Source organism: Patiria miniata, unplaced genomic scaffold (assembly GCF_015706575.1).
Source record: "Patiria miniata isolate m_02_andy unplaced genomic scaffold, ASM1570657v1 HiC_scaffold_5, whole genome shotgun sequence".
Classification (NCBI taxonomy): Eukaryota; Metazoa; Echinodermata; class Asteroidea; order Valvatida; family Asterinidae; genus Patiria; species Patiria miniata.
Genome location: NW_024037072.1, coordinates 26122188 through 26143012, shown reverse-complemented (window position 1 = coordinate 26143012; position 20825 = coordinate 26122188). Strand labels below are relative to the sequence as shown.

General features: G+C 39.8%; 1 protein-coding gene across 2 annotated transcripts in view; it reads left to right on the top strand.

The window, feature by feature from the left end:
* Positions 1-6784: 6784 nt before the first annotated feature.
* LOC119741182 (ribosomal protein S6 kinase alpha-5-like) overlaps positions 6785-20825 on the top strand; it is a 31454-nt gene continuing 17413 nt past the window's right edge. The window contains exons 1-5 of one of the 2 annotated variants that reach the window (XM_038216897.1): positions 6789-6887; positions 7046-7136; positions 14807-14878; positions 15848-16066; positions 17475-17590. In XM_038216897.1, the coding sequence (XP_038072825.1) occupies positions 7073-7136; positions 14807-14878; positions 15848-16066; positions 17475-17590 (471 nt within the window). In that variant the 5' untranslated portion in view covers positions 6789-6887; positions 7046-7072. Of the gene's footprint in view, positions 7137-14806; positions 14879-15847; positions 16067-17474; positions 17591-20825 lie in introns of both variants that reach the window. The other variant, XM_038216896.1, reaches the window with a different exon arrangement.

The following is a 20825-nucleotide window of genomic DNA, read 5'->3' as shown; positions in this document are numbered from 1 at the left end:
TTTGTATTTTGAAGTTCAAAATTTTTTTTCTCATCTCCAAAGGCGAAAACGGATTTTCCTGAGTTCTGATGACGAAGAATGTTCAAAGTCCATTTTTGCTTCATTTTTGTATTTTTTTGGAAGAAATAATTAATAACTATAGGTCCGTGGATGTTTTCGTTCGATATCTCAAATAAAAAGTGAAATTGTTGTTAGGAATAATTATACTACTGGGCTACCGTTGTTGGTTATACCATGGTTATACCATGGTTGTACCATGGTTATACATGTACCATGGTTATACCATTCCTTCATAGCTACATACCAAAGAGCTAAATATTGTAATTTAATATAGCTCTATGGTTATACCATACTGACCACCTTCTTTTGTTTTCGGAATTAGTGTTTTGTCCGTTCTAGTATATCTGTCTGTGGTGTTTTGGTCTTGTCCTTGTCATCCTGTTTTGTGTTTTGTCTGTTGTACATGGTTAAAATAATACACATGTAATTGTTAATGTTCTTATATAAAAAAGCATTTCTGAACAAGCCTCGGCCGCTTTTAAAGTGCCTCCGTGCGCTATGCCTTCATCTTGTACAGATCATGCAATTTATATTTATCATGTATTTATCCTCTGTACGTCTTTTTGTGACATTCATTTCGCATTACATGAAGAGTTTACATAATTTTATTACTCTTGTGTCATTATTACTGTTGAATTAAGGTATGGAAATAAATGTTATGTTGAACTGCATTGATAACCCTTCGCTTGTGCCCCGCCCTGCAAATCAGGACGGGATACACTGATGAGCTTCACAGAATCTTGTGTAGGAAGTGGCCTATAACCTATGTATACAGCATTTGGCTGCAGCTGTTCAAGACCGCAGTTAGACAATGTGCGCAAATGCTATCCGAAAACCTCCCATAGAAATGCACACGTTCCATACCGGATGTGATTTCTGTTTCATTGCGGACTATGCGGACAAAATTTTGAGCGTTGCATAATACAATCCGACCGTTCGTGATTCGAAACGGAGCCTGAGCAAGTGACGGGAATTGTAAATTTACAAAACAGATAAGTTTTACAGAATTTCCTATATTATTACGCTTTTCAACGAAAAAAATCTCTAAACTGGAATAAAAGAGTAATGAGTCTAATTAACGGCCGTTTTAAACCCTGCAGAGTCATGACCGTGATGACGCGCAGCTAGGCCACAGGTCACGCAAAATCCAACCAATCAGAGCGTGAATTCATCAGAGTATCCCAGCGTCCTGTTTGCAGGGCGGGGTTACGAGCAAATATGCCGCCGTTTCTGTTAAGACCGCAGTTAGACAATGCGCGCAAATGCTATCCGAAAACCTCTCACAGAAATGCACCGGATGTGATTTCTTTTTCATTGCGGACCATGAGAAATTTTGAGCGTCGCATTTTCCTTGCTCTATGCATAATGCAATCGTTGACCCTTCGTGACTTCGAAACGGAGCCTTAGCAAGTGACGGGAATTGCAAATTTACAACACAGATAATTTCTACATTATAACGTTTTTTCGATGAAAACAAAAGCATATATGAATTGGAATAAAAGAGTAATAAATCAGTCTTAACGGCCGTTCACGAGCCGTTTGAAACCTTGCAGGGGTCGTGGCCGTAATGACTTGCAGGTCTTACCTGCGTCATAGGTCACGCAAAATCTATCCAATCAGAGCGTGAATTCATCAGAGTATCCCATCCTGTTTGCAGGGCGGGGGTCGGGGGGGGGGGGGGTCGCTCGTACCCCCGCCCTGCAAACAGGGCGCTGGGATACTCTGATGAGCTTTACAGAATCTTGTGAAGGAAGTGCCCTGAGTATTAAGCATCTGGCTGCAGCTGTTCAAGACCGCAGTTAGACAATGTGCGCAAATGCTATACGAAAACTCACCGTAGAATTGCGCACATTCCATTCCGGATGTGATTTCTGTTTCATTGCGGACCATGTGGACAACATTTTGAGCGTCGCATAATGCAATCCGACCGTTCGTGATTTGAAACGGAGCCTGAGCGAGTGACGGGAATTGTAAATTTACAACACAGATAAGTCTTAACGGCCGTTTCAAACCTTGCAGAGTCATGACCTTGATGACACGCAGGTCACTGGTCACGCAAAATCCAACCAATCAGAGCGTGAATTCATCAGAGTATCCCAGCGTCCTGTTTGCAGGGCGGGGGGTACGAGCGAACGTCTAGGACATCTCCTAAAATCCCCCCCCCCCCAAAAAAAAGGGGGAAACTAGTGCGCATGCGCGACTTCAGCAGGCAATTACCGTCCATTTTCAGTCCTACATAATACTACACGTACACCCCAACAGAGCTGAAGTTGCACGAAAGTCTTGTTGCATCTTTTATATAGTACTGGAAGCAGGGGCGGCGGAACCGGGGGGGGGGGCTGGGGGGGGGGGGGGGGGTTTGCCCCCCCCTCCCCCAGATTTTCCCAAGTGCCCCTTTTGCGGCCATAAATGTGCCCCCTCGAGCATTAAAGTGTCCCCTCGAGATAAATCAAAAATGCCCTTAAAGTATCTTACTATTTCTTAGAAGTAACCATTTCCCAATAATGGTAGAGATATTTTTGATATAAACGAGGAATATGAAAACCAAGTCCCAAAACCCATACAAGACGCCCTGAAAATGGGCACATAATGTATGTTTAGCATATAATCATTGGTTTTGAAGAGCGCCCCCTATGTTTGAAGATGGTCCCCCCTATACCCTGCCCCAGAGGCGGCGGAACCGGGGGGGGGCACCCCCCCCCCCCCTTCCACTTTCCCAGGCCAACAAAAGTCTCTTGCGTCTCCCGGTTATAAATGTGCCCCTCGAGATGAAAACAAAATCTGCATGCCCCTTAAACGCACACAATTATTATTCATGAACGCATAATGATAGCGCTAAAAATAAAATTGTCTCCTCTTTTGTAATGGAAGTTGAACTGCCCCTCAAAAAACAAGTGCCCATCTCGCATTATAATTAACAAGATTATGCACCTTCTTGATGGAAAACTAGCCCTGGAAAGCATAGATACCCCTCTTGCAATAATAAAATTGTGCCCCTCTCGAGATGGACAATAATTGGCCATCAAAATAATAGTGCTCATCTCGCGATACATTTTCAAAATATAAAACTGCCCCTCGAAAGCACAGTTTCATTATAATGTTCTGCTCGCAACAACACTGAATGTGTGCCCCCTCTCATGGAAAACTGGACTTAAAACTGACTCACGCGAATAAAATGGTCATTGAACTGGCCATCAAAAGCAACAGTGCCCCTCTCGCAAAAAAAAAACATCTCTCTATAGTCAAATCATGGGAGGACCCGGAGCGGTTATTACTGCCGGGGCGGAAGTTGTGCGGTGTGCCGAAGGCCCAAGAGCGGATCCAAGGGTGGGGAGGGGGCACTCATGCCTTAGAGTCCTCCACCCCCCCCCCCCCCCCCAAAAAAGAAATAACCAAAAGAATTTGAGGGGGCCAAAGCACATTCACTCCCCCCCCCCCCCCCCCAAATACGACTATTCCAGTATAATTATTCTCGATCAAAATAACAAAAATATGACTTTGCGCCTCTATGATTCTATAATTTTTCTCCTTTTTCAGTTTCTTTTTTTTTCCGGGGGGGGGGTGAGCGCACCGTACTCAGAAGTCCCCCCCCCCCCCCCCGTGACGCCCATGCTCACTTTCACACTGACGCCGGTGCCCCTTTTTTCTGGATAAGTTCCCCTTTTATTTTGGTGTTTCCCCCAGTTGGAAAAGAGTTCCGCCGCCCCTGCTTCTGTCCCGTGCTAGATCGGCCGTATGGCCTTGTAATGTGTATTGCTAGAAAAAAAGCAATTTGAAACAAGAGCAGTTTTGCAGGATAAAGACAAAAATAGCGCAGAGATAACACATTTTATCATGACGACCGTGACAATGAAGCCTATGGGCCTTTTATGTTTTAAAGCCATAATAAAAAAAAAATGACAGTACAATAAGGCTGCATTGTGCCTGCATAAATAGTCTGGCGCCATCCCATTCAACAGTTTAACAATTAATGAAATACATTCAGGGAACTCGACAAAAATGGCCAACTCGTGAATAAGGTCGACCGGATCGCCGCTTTAATTTGCCGATGAAAGAGAAACAGCGCCCTTTATCGTCACTCTGTGAGGAGTCTAGTTCGGGTGCGAAGTTCGAGTAGCTCACCCGGATCGACCCGGGTAAAGGCAGACAAGACGGCTTGACCACGACAGCCGGGCTAATAATCGAACGCTAAACTTGACCGCGGGCTATCATGATCCTCACTTGTTACCCACAGCCACAGTCGCAGCCACTGAAAAAAACGCCCGTTTTTCGGACTGGGTGTTTAGTTTGATATATTCTGTTTTTCAGTCAGTTGCAAAACTTTAAAAAAAAATTGGGCTGGAGTAAAATTGTAGCTTCTAATGTCACTATGAACCCAATAATATAAGTACCTTTAAACTTCAAATTATGTTGATTTTTGGGTCCACTTGAAAGTTCCTCTATCCGGCCGCAGGTCGGTGGTGGCTGATGACGTGACGGCAAGGGGCTAACCCGAGTCGACCAATGGGTTTGTGAACAAACTTAATCGAATAGAAATTTAGTCTTCACCGTCGTGAACGCCGTGTGCACGGGCGCCTTATAAGACGTTTAGAGCTTAGATGGCATTAAATATCGAAAGTATACGACTAATATAATATTAACCCAGTCATAGCTTCATTGAGGGGCCAGTTCTATCAGAGACTCATTATGACTTTTAAGCTCTGGCAGGAGCTTCCAAGGGCGGATCCAGAACACAATTTTTTTTTTTGGGGGGGCCACAAAAAATTTTGGTTCCCCAAAAAAGTGGGTCAAAAAAATTACGGCGTGGGGTTCGGAGCCCGCTTAAGGGCCCCGAACATTTTTTGGATTCTAGATGCTCTGTGGTGCGATCTCAGGCAATTTCTGACCACTTTAACCAATATTTTTTTTTTGAGGAAAAGATGGTGGTGTACTCATTGCCTGCCTTTATTGCGATGTCACATAAAAACAAAAATTGTTTCGTGGGGGGGGGGGGGGGGGGGGGCATGGCCCCCTTTGCCCCCCCCCCCTGGATCCGCCCTTTGGAGCTTCGAGGCGTACATGAAACGTGGTGGTCGGTCGGTCGGTCGGTTGGTCTGTCGGGCGGTCCGTCCCCGAAGATTGACCCCCAAATGACCAAAAATATCACGGACCAAACGCCGTGGTCTTAAATGCACTCTGACTAACGTTTTTTTTCTCAGAACAGCGGTTTTGTTTCGATCAATGCGCATGCGCGTTTATTTTGCATATGTCTGTCCCCGATACCGAAAATTGACAAAATCGAGCCCCATAAGTTTCCCACAAAATATTAATACCAAATTTAAATTTTTTTCAACAGAAAGCAATAAAATCAACTAAATTCTTAACAACAATTGTTTGTTACAATTCGAAAAGATGTTCATGAAACGTCAAATGGCCGCAGAGGCAAATGATGTGTAGTAACTAATCGTCACGCAGGTATATCATCACTAATCGCTATAAATCTAGGTAACATCTGAAATTTTGTGTTAGTGCCATCGGCGTCGCATTTTTGGGTGTCACATTTTTAAGCTCTGGCAGGGATGAAAATGATAGGTTTGTGTGCTTATAGTCTATGGGAGTGTGGTATATTACAGGGACAAAGGAAAACACAAAGCATTGTCCTCGGGAGTATAGTAAAACAAGACGGTGTGTGCGTTTGCCTGCAATCGGGGACCCCCTATATTGTCCCTCTTTTGTTTGTATTTTAAGTTATTAGGACGACCTTCCATAAACATGATATATATGTTTTGTACACGAATCCAAACAGGGGATCGGGACCTCTTAAGAATTGGGGACTCTATTATCCTCTATTTTTCAACGCCCCCTAAATGAATGCAGAAACAAACTCAGTTCCCGCACACCCAATAATAAATTCAAAAAAAAAAGAAAAAAAACTCTATTCAGAAATAAACAAAAATTAATATGCCTATAGTCGACTTCGAACCAAAAGACTCAGTTTGTGACATTATGCTCGGCGACTGGGTAGCGGCGTCAAATTCTTCGCTATTTGAGCATATTGTGGGCCGTGAACTTGAGGGTTTGTAAAACCTATGGGTAGAAGCCGTGCATATGAATGTGAGCTTGTACTTCTGTGCAATTTAGATGAAATTGGAGCCCTATAAAAGCGCTCTATTTTGCATTGGAGTGTAGGCGTCGTTTTTCAAAATGGCGATGGGCTTCAGGACCGTTTTAAGGGTGATCATCTTCGGATGGAAGATGATAATAGCTTTAATTTGATGTGTGTCTGGAATACCTTGGAGAGTTGTGAGTATTTTCCTTGAATTTTTGAAGTGGGGGCATTTATCATTGGGGTCTATGACAGTTTATTTACTGGTCTGCAACCTGAGCTCAGTCAGTCACTGACTCATGGATGGACTTGAAGAAGTTTATTTATTTTCAAATCTTCGGCATCACCCCAGCTGTGACTTTGAGAGATTTTCGGTAATTCGGTACCTGACGTGGGGCACTCAAGTTCAAAATGGGCTAATAGCCTACTCCAGGAACGTCGAACCATAATATTTAAAACCACAATTTGGAGCATTTTCGTTTGGTTCGGACATTAATGGCTTCTGAATTATTCTGAAGTCAGGTATTAATCCGATACTAGAACATAACCGGGATTAAACAAAAACCATGGTGACCTCTGACCCTTTGTAAAGGAAGTAGTCTGGTACATCCAACACCCAGACCACACGTTATCGAGTGGCATCAGGAACAATACCTTATGTTGGCCTTGATTGTTGATGGAGAATATTGACAGCTCACGTTCTCAGTTTTCTGCTAAATCCTGACAAGTGAAAAGTTGTTTGGTTCGTTTATGTAACGCAGCAATTACACCTCTTTTGTGCCCACCCATCATGCCCATGGATGGTGGAACATTGTGATTAGAATGTTGGAAAGTGAAATTGTTTTGACTTCAAAATTAATGTGATCATGTTGAGTTTACGTGTCGTTTGACGTTCGTCAGATTTGCCACATCCGTCATCTGGTCATCATGGAAGCCCCTGGCACATCAGGGGATGAAACGCTTCAAGTTCGACGGTATGAACTTACAAACGGTAAGCCAAAACTGTGCATCACCGTGCCACATACTGACATAGGGAGTGGGGCATAGACTGGGCCCAGGCATTCCTGATAATCGTATAGTTTAGGACGCTTTTTAAAAAAAAATCAGTTCAAACATGTCAAAATAACTTCATCAGATTCAGAGTCTCAGACGGTCATTGTTGACAAAATGACAGTCAGACAGTCAGTTCCTAAAATTTATATGTTTGCTGTTTGCAGTCGCAAGCAGTCTTTTTCTTCAGAGCAACTCATGTTTTTTGTTGTAATTTTAAAATGTAATAAACAACATGATAAATCAAGTTAGTCGAGTAACTTGGACCCAACTTATCGCCTTTTTAACATTCGGACATGGTCTGGCATTAGTAGGGTCCAAGCTAATCCTTATATGCCGAGTAACACAATTTTGTCCTTGACCCAGAAACCCAACATTGCCCTAGTCCGAGTAACTTGGACCCAACTTTTCGCCTTTTTAACGTTCGGACATGGTCTGGCGATAGTGGGGTCCAAGCTAAAAGTTATATGCCGAGCAACACAATTCTGTCATTGACCCAAAAACCCAACATTGCCCTGATTTCACCCTCAAAATGGCCTCCAAATTACTAGATATGCCACCTGAGGTACAAGTAGACATCTATGATTAAGATGGTTGTACTGAAGTTTACTTACGATCCGGATGAAAAGTGGAATTTCCCGTTCAATTCCAAGAGCTCCCCTCGCGATCGTGAACACGTTAAATTTCCGACTCGTGCTTGAATTGCAATGTGGTTTTCATGTCCAGCGTTCATTCGATGGTCCCCGTATCCTGAGTGCAATTCCGTTACCGGGCGCGCGCGATGCAACCGAGCACGCGCGGTGCATCGATTATGATAATGAGTAGACTGGATCACGTTTGTAAACACAGGTCCCTATTAAACTAATAGGGAGTCAGGAACTACGGCAGATTTTATGGACGGAAACTGGTTCAAGCTAGTTCCCGACTCGCTTTCATCGATCTCTCCTTGTACCTCAGGTGGCGTATCTACATGTAGTAATTTGGAGGCCGTTTTGAGGTAAATCTGATGTTTTTGTTGGCCAATGTTGGTTTTTTTTTTGGGTCAACGGCAGTCGGCAGAATAGTGTCGCGCGACGTTTTCTCATGGTTCCTGGAGAATCGCCACCAAAATCATTGAAAAAGTTCATATTTTAGTCTTCGTTGTTTTATTTGAAGTCAATTATTAGCTTCATGAATGTCTGCTGCATCGTATGAGGTACCGGTATGAATTATGGAATCTGGGTCAGGATTATATGGGGAAAATGGACCGTTTTTGTAATGCACTGGGGATACACAGTCCGGAATTTCTTGATTCTTACGACCCGGTTCTTGTAAGTTGTGACTCCAGCTGTAATGCGATGAGCATTAGAGCTGGAGTTACTCAAGCTAATACATGTAATATTAAGTACTTTTGGAGAAAATGCGACATTCTTACCATTTTTGCACTCCGAGACGTGCTTTGTTAAAGAAGTTCTCGCTGTTTTACCCCATAATGCCCCTCATATAAGTCATAAATCAAATCACTGCCCCCTTTCCACAAAGTTAAGCTCGGTGATATTCAACATGGTATTTTAGCGAACAATTTAGATGATTCCAAACTACTGGCTTCTCCACGCATCAAAGACGAACTACTAGGGCTTCAATAGCACTCAAGATATTTTTTTGAGCTGCAAATCAATTGAATTTTACCAGTTTGACGGAGCAAATGCACAGCATAACACACTGCCTTCTCACTGTGTTTTCCAATCACGTTGGAAAAGACACTGATGTCATTGTCCTTATTCGTGTTGTTCCATGTTCAGTGTCCGCCCTGAAATGATCGCGGACTGAAACAAAATGTTTGGGATTGAGCGCGATGCTAAATTTCCTAAAAATACAAAGAAAGACCAGTATTTGAGCTCCGTGCGCTACCAAAAGAGGGCGCCCTTTCACCTACATGTAACAACGACATTCCATGGGCGGGACATTTCGCTGGTTGACGCGCACCGTTCCTTGTGTGTGATGCACGTACATTTACACTAGGGGGTTTGTACTATTTACACGCAGTGGCTGCGCCTCACGGCAAATGAATTGCAGTCAGGCAAGATGGCGTCGGTCGGTCACCCCCAACTGTACTTCCTTTGCCGGTGAGGGGGTGCTTGTGAACAGAGCAGATAGGCCCTAAAACTAGCTATTTTTGGCTCAATGGATATAATTACATTTATTCATCACAGTCAGGAGATCAGTGTATACATGTACATGTAGGCCCTCATGTTAAGAGATGTTAACATAAAACATTAAGAAAATATGTGAATATACTCTGTGACTGACATTACTGTGACTGACGTTACAGTTTGCCCCCCATCTTTGTTTATATGTTAAAACATATCAGGGAAATAATACACTTAAAACATACATTTTATTTAACGTGTACAAAACCAGTGGATATAAACAAATGATCGATGTTGAGGAACAATAGAAAATCCTTGATTTACACCATAAACAAACCTGTACCCTATACGACTCACTCACTCACTTTTTTTGTCTTTTCTCGGGAACGGTAAGACATTAGGTTGGTTTCCTTTCAACCAGATGTTTGAAATTGGATTTATAAGTAAACAATCCAAAACATGAAATTTTGGGGGGATTTCAGGACCTAGTACCCCTTTAATATGTTGTAATGACAGTGAGTTTTTAAGAATTCATTTTTACATGTAAACCACAAATTGACTCACAACAAGAAAAGTTCCAATTGGCCTCTGGTCTTTCGTAATACTTGGTCAGTCCTGTCGCTTGAGGACGAGTACATATTAACGCTACATGTACACGTATGTACCGGTACATGTATGTTGTACGTGTACATCACACAATAAAATAAGTATACTATGTATATGTACAAATGTATGATCCTATACCTGCTCAAAAATCTTAAGTTACTGACCCATTACAAAGTTACACATGTGCAAGTTACAATTTTCAAACTTTAATTTTGAAATTTGCATATTAGTCCTACAACTGTGCCCAACAATTTCAAAAATAATTTCCTGATGAAAATGCATAGTATCCAGAGAACACTCTGAGAACACTCTACGGTATGTTGAAATGTGAGCCTCGGCATGTATACAATTGGTTTCCAAATGTGTCATCTTCAAAGAAGTTCTTAGATGTTCACTTGGGATTTGTATTCAAGTTATGAAAAGTTAGGGGGAAAGTGAGAGTCACAAGTAACTTGGATCTCACTATAAAAATACCACTTGGCATTTGCTTTTGCATTCTTTCAAGAATATTATTCTAGTGGAAACTAATACATACATGATAATAGCCTATAAATACATGTAGGCCTTAGCAGGAGAGTGACCTGTCACGTGTGGGAGATTAACCAATAATAGGGAAAAGGAGTCTGACTTTCATAGGAGTCGGATTTTCATATGACAGGATGTACGTGTATGTTTATATTACTTCGATAGCTACCATGGCTACTTGTAGCGTAGTTGTTGTTGTATAAAAACCTCACAAATTTTTCCTTCATTGATCACATTCAAAATCAAATAAGTACATGTATGTAAAGTGTATGTTAAGAACGGTCCTGCTGTTTAAACGGTCACAAACGGTCAAAATTTCCTTCCACTTCCCCTGGCATACTTTAACAAACCAATGGGTCGCTTGACCAATATATTGACTTGTAGGCCTATATGTACATGTATGTACGGTACATGTAACAGCTTGGCTCAGAATGCAAGTTTCCATAGGAGGGTTTCACATGTTAAGCACTGTCTGAACAGAACTTTGTACAGTCACTGTATGTACCGTACCGTACAATCTATCATACATGTTCAGTACATGTTCAGTGTAATATGGCACATGTGGAATTATGATTTGAATACCAGTGCTATTGTGTGTAGTGTAGGCCTATTCAGTACAAACTCAACTTGCAGTTGGGACTTGGGAGTGTATTTCTCATCTTCTATGCACTTCACACCCTTTTCCAATACAGTATTATTAACTGCATGCATGCACACCCATCCACAGTGACCGACCTGCGCTCTGCATGGACATGATAGAGCCAGGGACCTGCCACAGCTGCAGGGTACTGTGCTGGTGACCTCAAATGACCCCATCGAGGTCACATCATAAGAACTGGGGAAGGGTGCACATTTTGTGGTGTACCCAGGGACACACAACAGAAGGATGACATGAGGACAGAACATACACATGTACAATGTATAGGTCCTCAATTGGCGAGCTGTGGCAAAAAAAAAGCCATCAGAAAGACAATGGGTTTCCTAATTGTTGTACACAATTAGTGTGCATATCCACATGTACACGTGTAGGTGTACATCTATATATATAAGACAAGCCAGTTGTTTTTAAATACATGAACCTGCAGATTATTTGTTGATTTTTTTTTTTGGGGGGGGGGGGGATTTTCAAATTGGTTGTGGTCTTTCTTTCTTTGTCAAACATTCCACAGGGATAGGGGGTAATGACTGACTGTTTGAATTGTAAAATGTACGTACATGTATTGTGCATAGTTCATGTCATCTTGTGTTGCAAATTAGGTGATGGTTTGTGCAAAAAACATCAGATTTTTATGCCATCTGTTGTGTTGGATGCATGGTGTAGGGTAGAATAAATTGGGCAGGGTACCAAGAAGGTTTAGGCCTGACTTTTATACACACGTACAGTGTATGATGTTTGAATCAAAAACAAAATTGTCCAAGGTTCAGTTCAGTTTGGGTACATACTTTTTATGGATGTCACTTTAAATACACGAATAAACTTATAGGATGAAGATACATGTAAATGTACATACCAGCTGGGTATTTACCCAAAACTTTAAATGAGACCAGATTAAAAAAATGATATATGTACAGTTTGTATATACATTTGTACATGTACATGTATTTACATTTTTTAATAAAGTTTTAACATTGTAGTCAGGTGGCACACTATGTATTTGAGTAATTATAATCCAATAATCCAAATCCACACATACATACATGTGTAGAAAGTTTGAAGCACTCAAAGTGAAATTCCTCAAATTCATATTAATATTATTCAGTCTAGGTAATTTCTGGCTGTATAGGAATTTCCATCATGTGATTGCAGAACTCTTAAAAGCTGCTGCTGAACACAAGTTTGCATTAAACAAGATTTTAAAAGCCATCATTTGATTTTAATAACTTTGAAATCATTTCCTTGGACTCTCACAGTTATGTACTTATAAGTACAGTGTTTGTGTGACAGTATCTAAACTAATTATTAATACATGTCTGTAACAAAAACACATGGTTCAGAACAAAATGTACAGTGAACATGCATGCTCACTCTTTTGTTGTTTGTCTCACAACTAAACCCTAACTCCCTAGGGGGGTGTGCAAAATCGTATTGAATTTGGAGGATTCAGGACTGTTAGGCTTAACAGTGAAAGGTCAAGTCCTACATGCGCGGGTGAAGCTTCTGTCCAACACTACAATGCACATTTATTAGGATGTCCAGTTGCATCCAATTGAAATAAATCCTGGCCTTTGTTTTGCCATCCTTGAATCCCGGTCAAGGTACCGGCAGAGCAATTTTCACATCAAGATCGCTGGGGTTATTGTCAACTCAAAACAAGACAGTGAAGGAATTCATACATTGCACTTGTACTGAAGTACCCGTACACTCGCATAGAGGAGGTACATGTAAATGGGTCATTCCACCGGGTTGGGGAACAAAGTGTGACATATGACCATATTAAGAAAAGAATGAATGCCTTGCCAGCAGTTGCTCTACATAATATTTGTTGTTGGGTGTTTCACTACTGCAGAAAGTTTGAAATCATTTCAATGTATTTTGCCAAAAATATAAGCTAAAAATGTCATTTTGGATGTAACATTGACACCGTGTCAGTGTTACGTCCAAATATGACATTTGTTATCTTTTTTTTTAAATTTCTGCGAAATATTACCCAAATTTACTTTGCGTACTTCTTACTATAGATGCAACACAATAAGAAAAGCTTTTGTTATGGTACTCAGACATCAAATGGAGCAGAAATGATAGCTTGTTTGTGTGGATGTAACATTTACACGGTGTAAACCCCAAATGTCACACTTCCATTGAGTGATTTTTACACCGTTACATCCACACTTGAGGTATTGTTTCTGCCATACTTGAACCCTGACTATACCAAAACAAAAGTTTTTCTTGGTGCTTAGGTGTCCAGTTGTAAATATATGCAATGTCACTTTGGGTAACATTTTACGTGTAAAATATGGCAAAAAAAGAATTGTTGGATGTAACATCGGGTGTCAATGTTACATCCGAATTAATACATTTTTGCTCATATTTTTGTCACAAAGTACTTTCAAATGATTTCAAACTTTCTCAAATATTGAAACACCCTAAGACAAATATTATGTTAAGCAATTGTTTAGAATGCATTGATACTTTCAATAATATAACCAAATATATGGATGTAACATGCACTGCTTCCCAACCCAGTGGAATGACCCAAATACCCCTGACACATCACTTTGATTGTCCTCAAGATTATCCTCCTAGCTTCTTTGTACAGCAGTGTTAGAATAGCAGCACAAGACCTTGGTTTTGTACTGCTGTGGTATAGATTTGTACAAATGTGTTCAGACATGGCTGTAGTGTCGATGTAAATTTATAAAAGCGTAAATTTATGCTTTTCATACTCTGTAAAAAAAAAACAGGGCGTTTAAGTAATGGGAGTTTGTGAAATCACAACAAGATTTTGCACTGCAAATTCGCTAAATTTGAACTCATTTCAGCTTGGATGATTTTCGCTTCAATTTTGATGAAGGTTGAGTTACAAATCTGAGTAGGCCTTGGTAATAATGACGATCTGAACCTGTTTGTTTTGAGACTAAATTAAGTTGTCGTACGCTGCCAGATCAATTACAAAATAAACCAAGTATTGAGAGGATGAGCTGTATCTCAATAAAGAATGCCGTTGAATTTGGTGATAATGTGTTTCTCTGCTCTTCTCTGGTTTATACAGGTCCCCGTCAACCTATTCCTTGACCAAACCCGCTCAAAGCTGTTTTCATTTAAACAGAAAATACAACATTTGCAAACATCAAAAACGAAATGATCAAATTATCACGAAATACCTTACTGAATTGTTAGGGACTGACAGTCTAAAGCATCCTTTAAAATCGTGGCTCCTGATGGGCTGACATTTTCAAGAAAAACTGCATTTTTCCAATGCTGGTCGGCCGACCAGCATTGGAGAAAACTGGCTTTTTTTCAAAAACTGTTCTTAATTTTTCACCTTTAGTTATTCTGACTTTTCTTTGCAATTGATCACACACCTGTGAAGGGATACAAGCCTGCCAGACTGATTCTCTGACCTTACAATTCCCCAAAGTGTATTAATTGCTTCGTTTCATCTTAAGTGGGGTCAGGGAACCAGACTACAAGAACAGGTTTTCTTGGTTTTTCCAGCATCTACAAGCCCAAAACACGAAACAAGTCAGTTTAACAATATTTTATATAACATACTAATCCTCCAAATCCATTTATTTCTGAAAATTGCAGCAAAAGCAAATGTTGTACATGCGCATTCCCTTTAATGTGAAATTGACTATACACGTGTAGTAGTCTCAATTCGTTTCTTTTCTTTTTCCTTCTAATATTCAGCAAATCTGACAAATCATGCAGAAAAAGTCGGACGGAAAAGCTTTGAGCTACTAAAAGTGTTGGGCACAGGAGGTGAGTACTGTATACAAATTTCAGCTAGTAGAAAATTCTTAAAATTTGATTTGAAAAGGATGTGCCACACAGGACAAAATGTTTTAGCAATTCAGCAAAATTTTGCTTCATTGAGAGAACCCCATCCAATGCTCCCCAAAAACTGTACATGTATGACCTTACTTATCTTTAACCATGACTACGTGGACATCTAATATTTTACAGAAAGGGTGTTTAGGTTTTAGTTGGGATTTGGGAAACTTTTATGGGTATCCAAATTTGTTAAAAGGTGAAAAAAAACTTGATGTCCAAGTTTAATTACATACATACATATTCAACATGAACTTGCATAATATATGACACAGGGATAATTCAAAGTGGTAGCTGTGTAAATATGATAGACATAATACATCCAGCAGCAAAAACAAAATAATCATATTCGAGTCTCTGAAAGCCCATCCCAAGTCTTTCAGTGAGTTTCAGTCTCAGGTCAAGTCACTAGCTATCCAAATGAACTGTTGTTGTTCTTCCAGTATTTGTGACTGGCTTTAACGAAAGGACTTGTGAGTGGACTTATGATGGACTCGAATACAACACTGAATAATAATAATTTCAGACATAATTGTCCAAGATATTACAGAGGGTGATCTTCGTTTGCAGCATCAATTTTAGGTGCAACATGCAGGCATGCAACTTGTCCTCGGATCCGCTGATTTCCTCGTTTTTTACTTCTCACAAATGCCATTACAAATTGAAAAACACTGTACAAAGTCTTGTATGGTTTGGAATTTCCTCGTTTTTTTCTGAATTCCCAGTTGCATGCCTGAACATGTGCTTAGAGTGCACTCACAGAGCCAAATTTGTTGGGACAAGTAATGCAAATGGTCGATAACAGTCAGAAGTCCAACATTGATTTCATCTACCGATTTAACCACATCTTAATTGCAAAAAGTGACTCACTGATGTGTGCATGTGAATCCTGTTTGGTAGCATATGGCAAGGTGTTCCTGGTTCGGAAGCACAGCGGAAATGACCAAGGCAAGCTGTTTGCCATGAAGGTCCTGAAGAAGGCCACCATTGTCCAGAAGGCCAAGACGGCCGAGCATACCATGACAGAGAGACAGGTCCTAGAAGCCGTCCGACGCTGCCCTTTCCTGGTCACGTTACACTATGCCTTCCAGACGGATTCCAAGCTTCACCTCATCCTGGGTAAGATAATGTTCACTTTTGTCTTCCCATAAACACCTTGCGAAACTAGTCTTTGAATGGAAACTATGACAACTGTTGACTGCTTTAATACCGGAATGTCACATACGCTACATAAGGCCAAACAAAAATAATAGTTCTGCTTCCGGTTACCTAGCTACCCTATTTTGACAGCCCCTACCCTTATTTTTTTTGGGGGGGGGGGGGAATGAGGAAAAAACCCAGAAAATCATCAATTAGTACTACCTGTTACCCTTGACTAAACGTAGACACCTTCATATTATCGTACACAAAAAAGTTTGCCAAAAAATATAAAAATGTCCCTACCTACATACTATGTACAAATGTACCTACCGTATTTTCAAATGCCAAGTAATCGAAAGCAGAACTAATTTTTTGTCCCTAATTTATAATGGATTTTTTTTGTTTTCTATTTAAACGTAATGGTGTACGCGTACATGTATTGCCAACATTTATATTCTTGTTGGACATGTTGGATACACACAAAACAATCATGATGGGCAGCAGCGTTTGTGTAAGTTTATTTCCCCCCCCCCCCCCCCCCAATCTAAAATCAATAAAATTACTGGGAAAAACTGGTACATGTACTAAACATTGTAGTTGATGAAACCAGCTACATGTATTCTATAGGAAATGCCATAACATAAAAACTGTGTGCAATGATGAACACCTGGGGGAGCTGCATTCAATCATAATGACAGTTCATTTTGTCAAAAACGTTTAAATTTGTCACATCTTTTTAACGTTATTATTTAATCTATAAAGCATGAAGTTTTTCTTTTAAATAGAGCTGGTTAGGAATAGGGTATTGTTTCAGGGCAAGGCTTACTTTTGGTTCCATTAAATGCATTAATGAAATTTAATTTTGAAATTTAAGTTTATTCCTTTATGAACCTCTTTTCACCATTTTTTTTGTCTTGAAATGAAACATACTGATTAGTACTGAAAATAAATGAAGCTATGTGAAGTCACGGTAAAGTACTTGATTATGTACTTGAGCTTGTCTTACTATTGTGCTGAGAACAAAATACTGAAGGACATTTCAGTCTAGACGATGTACGAGAATAAAATGGTATTTGGAGTCGCAAGGGAATAATTCCTGCGAGCAAATTAGGGAACTCGACGCCTGCTTCACAGCATATGGTGAATGTGCCATGCATTTGTTTGAAAGATAAAAAAATTATTAACTGACCATCTAGACCACTAATGTGCACGTAGATTATTCACATGGGCTGGCACTAGAAATGTGTTTTCTGTCTTAATTATGGGTCACCATAAAAGTCATGTAGGGACACGTTCAGTAGCTCCCCCCCCCCCCCCCCCCCCCCCAGCGATATAATCTTCACTCTGGTTTTTGCTGTCCCTCGGGGATTTTTTCTCTTTCTCACAGATTATGTGAGCGGCGGTGAGTTATTCACCCATCTTTACCAGCGAGAGAGCTTCAAGGAATCCGAGGTGCGCATCTACATAGGCGAGATCATACTGGCCTTGGAACATCTGCACAAGGTACTACTTCTAGTGATTATTAAATCAAAGGAAAAAAGGTTATTCACCGCACAGAACACAAAGTTTTATGTATCTGTTCATTTTTGGTGACCGGTGTTGTTTTTTTTGGTTTTTTTAAGACGCTGAATTGCTGACCTGAAAACACCTTACTGTAAAACCGACAAAACTTAATTTTTGTGGCCCTTTTTCATACATGAAGTCTAGTCACTTAATTTCAAGGGATCTTCTGTGAGAAAAATCCACCCTCAATGCTTTGACTTTATAAATAACAGCACAGAGATGACGAAAGATACCCTTCAAATGTTACGTGAGTTACCACGGAATTGCCCATATCAGTGCTGTACATTTTTCAAATAGTATTTCATTATTCCAGCTTGGACTTGATTGAATATTCAAATATTGAAAATGCGCTTATAAATCAGCTTTTACTTGTGCCAGCCTAAACTGGTGGTGGTGGCCACCAATTATTTTTTCTGCACATGTCGAAAATTGACAGAGAAAAAAAATAATATAAAAGAACATTTGTATCAGAATTTGTTGGTTTTTGTTTTGTTGTTGAGGTACATGTACATGTAGCAGAATGGCTGGTATTTGACAAATTTGAAAGAAGAAATTAGAGCGAATGTTCCTCATGAAAGCTCTCAAATCACGCCTGGCTTTAAACATTAAAGTGCTTTAGATAAAAGTGTCATTTGAAAAAACATTAACTTACCGTACAAGATCAAAATAACATAGTAGACTTTTTCACCATCTCCTTGAGACCACTCACATTTTTGAAATATTTGAATTGAAAAAAAAAAAGTTATTTGGATATTCGGTGGTTGATTGAATATATTCCATTATTTAGAACAGCCCCACAACATATCAGCTTCACTGTAAGCTGTCACTCATCAATTAGACTGGAGTACACTTCCTGGGTTTTCCCCTGTTTTTTTTTTGTGTGGTAAACTTATTATAAACCCTAACTCCCAAGCATGATTTATTAGGAACCATATACCCATCCTGGCATGTTCAAACACCATATGGGAAACTGCACACACATATTTCTGACTTTGATTCTGGAGGTGTGCCAACCCAATAAAAGACTGTCAGTCTAGGGGTACTGTACCCATCCTGACAGATTCCAACAAAACATGCCATTGGGATTTGATGGGTTGAGTTCTGTTAGGGTTAATACAGTACCATTGTACAGCGTACATAGTGAGGGTCTGCTTTCTTTCCTCTTTAATGTTTTGAATTGAACCTTCACACATGCACAAGTATGTAAAGTTGTTTCAGATCATAATACATGTACATGTCGGAAGTCAATTCCTTCAGTTTCCTGGACTTTGCCCTATCAGCTATTAAATTAAACTTCCATGTACCAATTTGGCCAAGGGTAATATTGCATGCATTGCAAAAAAAATCAAGGCCAGTGCTTTTACATGTAGGCCATGTAAAACAATGCCAGTGCCCGCCCACTTCCATTTTTGAGGCTGCATCAATTTTTAATTTTTTTTAAATTTTAGGCATTACATTTACAAAAAAATATGTTTCAGAAGTTCAGATGCTTCTAATAGAAATACTAAGGTTCAATAAACACTTTAAGAAGGTTTTGTGGTCATCAACTAGTAGACAACTACCCCGAGCTATCAATTAAAAAGGGCCTACTCCTTCTTAAGGTAGTCGGTGTGATGGGATCAAGCTAATTGAGTCGTATGTCAGGAACTTTCATTTGGAGATACAGGCCAAAATGGGCCACTTCATCACATCACTTCATTACATCTCTTGGTGTTCCGACTTCCATAATTTTTGAACTAAAGATGGTACCAGCATGCGGTTTTCACAGCAGTAATGCTGAGATTGTGCACTTTTCAAATCTGTAAAAAAAAAATGACCAGGGTTGACAAATGACTCATTTAGCTTGATTGCATCACATATCGTGTAAGCTTAATCATATATGCCTATCTTAGCCTATTTTTTTAATAAGAAAATAAAAAGACCCTCATCCTCCTTACGAAAAAAACCTGGACGATCAGCTTTTTTTTACTTGGCCTTACAAACTTTGTGTACATGTGCATTTATCGACACATCTATAATATAAATTGTCCGTGTGTACTTTCGAGGTACATGTACCAGTAACGGTACAGCATGCTGGTACATCGCTTGTGCATTCATGAATATTAGTTATGAGGCAGGTTGAATGACCTCTGTGTCTAGCACTTCCAGTAGCAACATTGGGTACATCCAATTGTCCACAAAACAATGTGCACAGGATGTACATGTACATGTACATGTATGTACATGTACCGGTACATGTATGTTCACATGCTGATGCATGCTGTATCTTCCCAACAGACATGAAAGGTTCTGTGCTTAATTACATGCAGTTGCTACAAATGTATGGTTAGTACAAAAATATGTGTAAACAAATATGAGCTTTAGAGCCTTAAAAAATGTACAAAAAAATGTACATGTACCGGTACCGTAGCATTTAGTAACCTGTTTTTGCTATTGAAGCAAATGATACACTGTACATGTAGCTCTTCTTAGCAAATTTCTATGCTTAGAGCTCCATTAAATTGGCCCCTGGATTCAGACAGGCAACTTAAGCACCTGTACTACATTGTATTACATTGTGTTTATTCACTGAAGAATCAATATAACCATAGAGCGCTCCACAGGTTTCGGGTGCTACAGCAGCAGGGTGGGTTCAGCCTGCCATACAGTAAAAGGGTTAAATTTAAACATGAGCTGATGAGCATGTATTGTGCAACATTTTCTCTGATTAAAAAACAAAATAAGTAACAAGTCCATATGTGTACATTGTTGCCAAATTTTTGATTTTTGGAAGGGAATGCATGGCTTTAATTATTGATCGTTTAGGATTCAAATTCAATAAGTTGGTTTGTTTTGTTCAGAGACAAAGCCTGGGAATTGTATGTACGGGACCTTTAACAATTTTGTTTTTATTAGCTCTGCCATTCAACAATGGCTCTGTAGAAATTTGTTGTGCTTTCTACTATTGACAGGCTATAATGATGATGTCAATTAAGATCTGATGATGTCATAATAAACACAAGTAAATGAGATCTGTCTTTGGGTACTTAAAAATAAACTTGTTTGCCCTTAATTGCAAAGTAAATTTTAATGTTACGTAAGACACATCTAACTTCAGTATCTCCAGACTCAGGACATACTGTATGATGTCAATTAAGATCTGATGATGTCATTATAAACACTGTCTTTGGGTACT